We start from the raw sequence: 8070 nt of genomic DNA, 5'->3' as shown, positions 1-8070 counted from the left end.
GCGCCGCACTGTGCAGATTTTCTTTAGATTTACATGTAAATAATAAAAGATGAACCCGAGTCTTTGATAAAATCACCTCCACTTTTATTTGAACAGAAACAAAAGACAAATATGGATTTTTCTGTAGATAAACACGATAAATATTTACACAAAAAGAGGAAAGTCTGGACCAGGAGCTTCTGTTTTTAAAAAGACGCTGTTTTAATCTCCACACGATTCCCCTCTTTAATACCCCACAGACGTACATACCCCCTCTTTAATACCCCACAGACGTACACACCCCCTCTTTAATACCCCACAGACGTACATACCCCCTCTTTAATCCCATTTAATGTGCCGGGTCTGGAATGTGGAGCAGGTCTGACTCAGGGGAACGTGGTTCTGTCTCTGCCCAGGATCGAGCTCCTCTGCTGGGCTTCCATCCGCCTCCCTCCTGTGATTGGCGTGGTTAGGGGGGACATTAGCTGTGATTGGACATCTCCTCTGAGGGGGCGGGGCTGGAGCAGATCCGTGCTGTGATTGGACATCGGCGTGGTCAGAGCAGTGCATGCTGGGACTCAGATTCGGTCTCGGAGGAACCAAATCTCGTTGCGCCGTTGAGGAACCCCGGGGTTTTCGAACACAGCGACCATGTAGCGATCTCGCCGGACGCCGTCGGACTCAGCCAGGACCTCCCACAGCTCCGAGATCTGCCTCTGCACCGTGGACTCGTTCGTGGTCCCGAAGAATGGCCTGGAGGGAGAGGACCGGGCCTCAGACCGGGCCTCAGACCGGGCCTCAGACCGGGCCTCAGACCGGGCCTCAGACCGGGCCTTTTATATAAATATGTAAATGATGTTGGAGGCGGGGCTTACCGGGCGATGACCGTAATCGGGTCCCAGTCCTGGACTTGGATCTCGGGGTCCAGGGGGGCGGGGGGGCAGCTCTGATACTGCGCCGGCAGGAAAAACCCCGTCAGGACCGACTTCTGGAACCCAGATCCATCTTCAATCATTTGGATCAGACTCACCACCGGGACCGTCATCCCCAAGTACCGCCCTGAGACGAAACCGGGTCAGAACCAGGACTAGACCAGGACTAGACCAGGACTAGACCAGGACTGAACCGGGACTAGACCGGGACTAGACCAGGACTAGACCAGGACTAGACCAGGACTCTGGACTTACCGAGGGAGTTCTCTTTGCAGATGTAGCGCATCAGTTTCATGAAGGCCATGGAGATGCTCTGCTCGTACAGTCCGTCGGCTCGAGTCACACACGCCCAGCGCCCGGCCGGGTACACGCGCTCCTCATACTGCAGAGCGCCCATCTGCACACAACCCAGAGGAGCAGAGTCAGAGGAGCAGAGCCAGAGGAGCAGAGCCAGAGGAGCAGAGCCAGAGGAGCAGAGGAGCAGAGCCAGAGGAGCAGAGGAGCAGAGCCAGAGGAGCAGAGCCAGAGGAGCAGAGCCAGAGGAGCAGAGTCAGAGGAGCAGAGCCAGAGGAGCAGAGCCAGAGGAGCAGAGGAGCAGAGTCAGAGGAGCAGAGGAGCAGAGCCAGAGGAGCAGAGCCAGAGGAGCAGAGGAGCGGAGCCAGAGGAGCAGAGGAGCAGAGTCAGAGGAGCAGAGTCAGAGGAGCAGAGCCAGAGGAGCAGAGGAGCAGAGTCAGAGGAGCAGAGGAGCAGAGGCAGAGGAGCAGAGCCAGAGGAGCAGAGTCAGAGGAGCAGAGTCAGAGGAGCAGAGCCAGAGGAGCAGAGTCAGAGGAGCAGAGGAGCAGAGCCAGAGGAGCAGAGGAGCAGAGCCAGAGGAGCAGAGGAGCAGAGTCAGAGGAGCAGAGTCAGAGGAGCAGAGTCAGAGGAGCAGAGTCAGAGGAGCAGAGCCAGAGGAGCAGAGGAGCAGAGGAGCAGAGGAGCAGAGCCAGAGGAGCAGAGGAGCAGAGGCAGAGGAGCAGAGGAGCAGAGGCAGAGGAGCAGAGCCAGAGGAGCAGAGTCAGAGGAGCAGAGTCAGAGGAGCAGAGCCAGAGGAGCAGAGTCAGAGGAGCAGAGGAGCAGAGCCAGAGGAGCAGAGGAGCAGAGCCAGAGGAGCAGAGGAGCAGAGTCAGAGGAGCAGAGTCAGAGGAGCAGAGTCAGAGGAGCAGAGCCAGAGGAGCAGAGGAGCAGAGGAGCAGAGCCAGAGGAGCAGAGGAGCAGAGTCAGAGGAGCAGAGTCAGAGGAGCAGAGCCAGAGGAGCAGAGGAGCAGAGTCAGAGGAGCAGAGGAGCAGAGGAGCAGAGACAGAGGAGCAGAGCCAGAGGAGCAGAGCCAGAGGAGCAGAGACAGAGGAGCAGACATCAGTACCTTCTCGTGGGAGGAGATGGGGGCATAGGGCAGTGTCTCCCTCTGTTGGCTGTTCTGAGTCATTTCATGGATGGGGCCGGTCATTTCTGAAAAGAGAAAAACATCGTACTGCAGAATTAGTATAGTGCAGTATTAATGTAGTATAGTATAGTGCAGTATTAATGTAGTATAGTATAGTGCAGTATTAATGTAGTATAGTATAGTGCAGTATTAATGTAGTATAGTATAGTGCAGTATTAATGTAGTATAGTATAGTGCAGTATTAGTACAGTATAGTATCGTATATCGGGGGGGTACTATAGTACTATAGTACTCACCTGTGGGGACGGAGACTTGGTGTGTGGAGGCGACCCGTTGCCAGTGTGACAGCAGACGGTCCTCTGCCATTGGCTGCTCCTCTGTGATGTCATCGCTAATGTCGTCGGTGATGTCATTGTCCAACCCCTCCAGGTCGTCCAGAGAGATGAGCGCCATGCCCTTTGACCTGTGCACAGCGGGGTCAGGAGTGTACACAGGTGTACACACACAGGTGTACACACACAGGTGTACACACACAGGTGTACACACACAGAGTGTACATACACAGGTGTACATACACAGGTGTACATACACAGGTGTACACACACAGGTGTACACACACAGAGTGTACACACACAGGTGTACACACACAGGTGTACACACACAGGTGTACACAGAGTGTACACACACAGGTGTACACAGAGTGTACACACACAGGTGTACACAGAGTGTACACACACAGGTGTACACAGAGTGTACACACACAGGTGTACACAGAGTGTACACACACAGGTGTACACAGAGTGTACACACACAGGTGTACACAGAGTGTACACACACAGGTGTACACAGAGTGTACATACACAGGTGTACATAGGTGTACACAGAGTGTACATACACAGGTGTACACAGAGTGTACATACACAGGTGTACACACACAGGTGTACACAGAGTGTACATACACAGGTGTACACAGAGTGTACATACACAGGTGTACACAGGTGTTTAGTTCTGTTATTTATGTTCCTGATGTCCAGAGTCTCAGCTGTAAAAACGTCAGTCACGTCAGACGTGTCTCGTGTTAAAGCCACATTCTGTCACATATGAAGCAGATAATGCGTAAAATCTGCGGTTAAACCGTGCGCTTCCTCTGCGCCGCTCCGCTGTGACGCACGGCGTAAACAGACTCACGTTTGGATCATTGCCCTGGTTTATTTCCCGGGTCAGTCTGTGTTTAACCCGGACTAAACCCTGAGAGCGCCTATTTGTCCCGGTCTGAACCAGGCCGTGCGTAAAGTAGGTCAGCTGTTAGCTTTAGCTTTAGCATTAGTCCGGTGCGTCTCCCCGGGCCGCGGCAGGAGCTGTGCCCGGGACAGAGCGCTGCAGGGCGGGCGCACAGTGGCACAGACGCGCGCTCACCTGGCTGCGGGTCCCGGAGGTGTTAGTCTGGTTATGATCCGGGTCTGGAGCAGGATCTGAACCAAAACAACCCCAGTGCGCATGCGCACAGAGTACCGCCTACAGGCCGAGGCGCAGCGCGGGCACAAGAGGGCGCTGTGTGCCGTGTACTTGTACTCAGAGTACTGTCACATACTCGTGTACTTGTACTCAGAGTACTGTCACATACTCGTGTACTTGTACTCAGAGTACTGTCACATACTCGTGTACTTGTACTCAGAGTACTGTCACATACTCGTGTACTTGTACTCAGAGTACTGTCACATACTCGTGTAAAATGAAGTTGGTTTAATCTTTTTTTCTTTAATCGACTGTGACGCTGATTTATTCTTAATCACAACAAACTGTCGTCACGTCACATTTATTTGTTAGAATTTGGTGCTTTGGTTCAAAACGATTGTCCAATCAGAAATCAGAATGAGGCGAGAGAGACTGACCTGAAAGACCCGAATCAACACACGACAACAAACAGCGCCACCTACAGAGACTGAGGTGAAGCACCATCTGAAAGTCTCAGAGAAAATGTGAATGAAAAACAAACCTCATCAGAGACAAAGAGCTGAAACTTCAGCCTCAGGGATCCAAGAGCCACGAGAGACACGAGAGACACGAGAGACACGAGAGACAAAGAGCTGAAACTTCAGCCACAGGGATCCAAGAGCCACGAGAGCCACGAGAGACACGAGAGCCACGAGAGACACGAGAGACAAAGAGCTGAAACTTCAGCCACAGGGATCCAAGAGCCACGAGAGCCACGAGAGACACGAGAGACACGAGAGCCACGAGAGACAAAGAGCTGAAACTTCAGCCACAGGGATCCAAGAGCCACGAGAGCCACGAGAGACACGAGAGCCACGAGAGACACAGAGCTGAAACTTCAGCCACAGGGATCCAAGAGCCACGAGAGCCACGAGAGCCACGAGAGACACGAGAGACACGAGAGCCACGAGAGACACGAGAGACAAAGAGCTGAAACTTCAGCCACAGGGATCCAAGAGCCACGAGAGCCACGAGAGCCACGAGAGACACGAGAGACAAAGAGCTGAAACTTCAGCCACAGGGATCCGAGAGCCATGAGAGACACGAGAGACAAAGAGCTGAAACTTCAGCCACAGGGATCCAAGAGCCACGAGAGACACGAGAGACACGAGAGCCACGAGAGACACGAGAGACACGAGAGACACGAGAGCCACGAGAGACAAAGAGCTGAAACTTCAGCCACAGGGATCCAAGAGCCACGAGAGACACGAGAGACAAAGAGCTGATACTTCAGCCACAGTGATCCAAGAGCCACGAGAGCCATGAGAGCCATGAGAGCCACGAGAGACACGAGAGCCACGAGAGACACGAGAGACACGAGAGACAAAGAGCTGAAACTTCAGCCACAGGGATCCAAGAGCCACGAGAGCCACGAGAGACACGAGAGACACGAGAGACAAAGAGCTGATACTTCAGCCACAGTGATCCGAGAGCCACGAGAGCCACGAGAGACACGAGAGCCATGAGAGCCACGAGAGACACAGAGCTGATACTTCAGCCACAGTGATCCGAGAGCCACGAGAGACACGAGAGCCACGAGAGACACGAGAGACACGAGAGACACGAGAGCCACGAGAGACACAAGAGACACGAGAGACAAAGAGCTGATACTTCAGCCACAGTGATCCAAGAGCCACGAGAGACACAGAGCTGATACTTCAGCCACAGTGATCCGAGAGCCACGAGAGACACGAGAGACACGAGAGCCACGAGAGACACGAGAGACAAAGAGCTGATACTTCAGCCACAGTGATCCAAGAGCCACGAGAGCCACGAGAGACACGAGAGCCACGAGAGACACGAGAGACAAAGAGCTGATACTTTAGCCACAGTGATCCGAGAGCCACGAGAGCCACGAGAGACACGAGAGCCACGAGAGACACGAGAGCCATGAGAGCCACGAGAGACACAGAGCTGATACTTCAGCCACAGTGATCCGAGAGCCACGAGAGCCACGAGAGCCATGAGAGACACGAGAGACATGAGAGCCACGAGAGACAAAGAGCTGACACTTCAGCCTCAGTGACCCGAGAGCCATGAGAGCCACGAGAGACATGAGAGACAAAGAGCTGATACTTCAGCCACAGTGATCCGAGAGCCACGAGAGACACGAGAGCCACGAGAGACACAAGAGCCACGAGAGACAAAGAGCTGATACTTCAGCCACAGTGATCCAAGAGACACGAGAGACACGAGAGACACGAGAGACACAGAGCTGATACTTCAGCCACAGTGATCCGAGAGCCACGAGAGACACGAGAGCCATGAGAGACACGAGAGACACAGAGCTGATACTTCAGCCACAGTGATCCGAGAGCCACGAGAGACACGAGAGCCACGAGAGACACGAGAGACAAAGAGCTGATACTTCAGCCACAGGGATCCAAGAGCCACGAGAGCCACGAGAGACACGAGAGACACAAGAGACACGAGAGACAAAGAGCTGATACTTCAGCCACAGGGATCCAAGAGCCACGAGAGCCACGAGAGCCACGAGAGACAAAGAGCTGAAACTTCAGCCACAGGGATCCAAGAGCCACGAGAGACACGAGAGCCACGAGAGACACGAGAGACAAAGAGCTGAAACTTCAGCCACAGGGATCCAAGAGCCACGAGAGCCACGAGAGCCACGAGAGACACGAGAGCCACGAGAGACACGAGAGACACGAGAGACAAAGAGCTGAAACTTCAGCCACAGGGATCCAAGAGCCACGAGAGCCACGAGAGACACGAGAGCCACGAGAGACACGAGAGACAAAGAGCTGAAACTTCAGCCACAGGGATCCGAGAGCCACGAGAGACACGAGAGACACGAGAGCCACGAGAGACAAAGAGCTGAAACTTCAGCCACAGGGATCCAAGAGCCACGAGAGCCACGAGAGACACGAGAGCCACGAGAGACACGAGAGACACGAGAGCCACGAGAGACAAAGAGCTGAAACTTCAGCCACAGGGATCCAAGAGCCACGAGAGCCACGAGAGACACGAGAGACAAAGAGCTGATACTTCAGCCACAGTGATCCAAGAGCCACGAGAGCCATGAGAGCCACGAGAGACACGAGAGCCACGAGAGACAAAGAGCTGAAACTTCAGCCACAGGGATCCAAGAGCCACGAGAGCCACGAGAGCCACGAGAGACACGAGAGACAAAGAGCTGATACTTCAGCCACAGTGATCCGAGAGCCACGAGAGACACGAGAGACACGAGAGCCATGAGAGCCACGAGAGACACAGAGCTGATACTTCAGCCACAGTGATCCGAGAGCCACGAGAGACACGAGAGCCACGAGAGACACGAGAGACAAAGAGCTGATACTTCAGCCACAGGGATCCAAGAGCCACGAGAGCCACGAGAGACACGAGAGACACAAGAGACACGAGAGACAAAGAGCTGATACTTCAGCCACAGGGATCCAAGAGCCACGAGAGCCACGAGAGCCACGAGAGACAAAGAGCTGAAACTTCAGCCACAGGGATCCAAGAGCCACGAGAGCCACGAGAGCCACGAGAGACACGAGAGCCACGAGAGACACGAGAGACAAAGAGCTGAAACTTCAGCCACAGGGATCCAAGAGCCACGAGAGACACGAGAGCCACGAGAGACACGAGAGACACGAGAGACAAAGAGCTGAAACTTCAGCCACAGGGATCCAAGAGCCACGAGAGCCACGAGAGACACGAGAGCCACGAGAGACACGAGAGACAAAGAGCTGAAACTTCAGCCACAGGGATCCGAGAGCCACGAGAGACACGAGAGACACGAGAGCCACGAGAGACAAAGAGCTGAAACTTCAGCCACAGGGATCCAAGAGCCACGAGAGCCACGAGAGACACGAGAGCCACGAGAGACACGAGAGACACGAGAGCCACGAGAGACAAAGAGCTGAAACTTCAGCCACAGTGATTCAAGAGCCACGAGAGCCACGAGAGACACGAGAGCCACGAGAGACAAAGAGCTGAAACTTCAGCCACAGGGATCCAAGAGCCACGAGAGACACGAGAGACAAAGAGCTGATACTTCAGCCACAGTGATCCGAGAGACACGAGAGACACGAGAGCCACGAGAGACACGAGAGACAAAGAGCTGATACTTCAGCCACAGTGATCCGAGAGCCACGAGAGACACAGAGCTGATACTTCAGCCACAGTGATCCGAGAGCCACGAGAGCCACGAGAGCCACGAGAGACACGAGAGCCATGAGAGACACGAGAGACACAGAGCTGATACTTCAGCCACAGTGATC

At 54.1% G+C, this 8070-nt stretch overlaps 1 protein-coding gene across 1 annotated transcript; it reads right to left on the bottom strand.

Moving 5' to 3' along the window:
- Window positions 1-67: 67 nt before the first annotated feature.
- On the bottom strand, window positions 68-3833 carry soul4 (heme-binding protein soul4). Its single transcript, XM_033968708.2, has 6 exons — window positions 3749-3833; window positions 2629-2795; window positions 2312-2397; window positions 1167-1308; window positions 855-1038; window positions 68-732 (listed from the first exon to the last, which is right to left on the bottom strand). Exons 1-6 carry the CDS (start codon window positions 3829-3831, stop codon window positions 558-560), a joined length of 837 nt encoding a protein of 278 aa, XP_033824599.2. The 5' UTR covers window positions 3832-3833; the 3' UTR covers window positions 68-557.
- Window positions 3834-8070: the final 4237 nt, after the last annotated feature.

The sequence above is a fragment of the Periophthalmus magnuspinnatus genome, chromosome 1 (genome assembly GCF_009829125.3).
Source record: "Periophthalmus magnuspinnatus isolate fPerMag1 chromosome 1, fPerMag1.2.pri, whole genome shotgun sequence".
Taxonomy (NCBI): Eukaryota; Metazoa; Chordata; class Actinopteri; order Gobiiformes; family Gobiidae; genus Periophthalmus; species Periophthalmus magnuspinnatus.
Note: the sequence above shows the minus strand (reverse complement) of the source record. Positions and strands in the feature narration are given on the sequence as shown.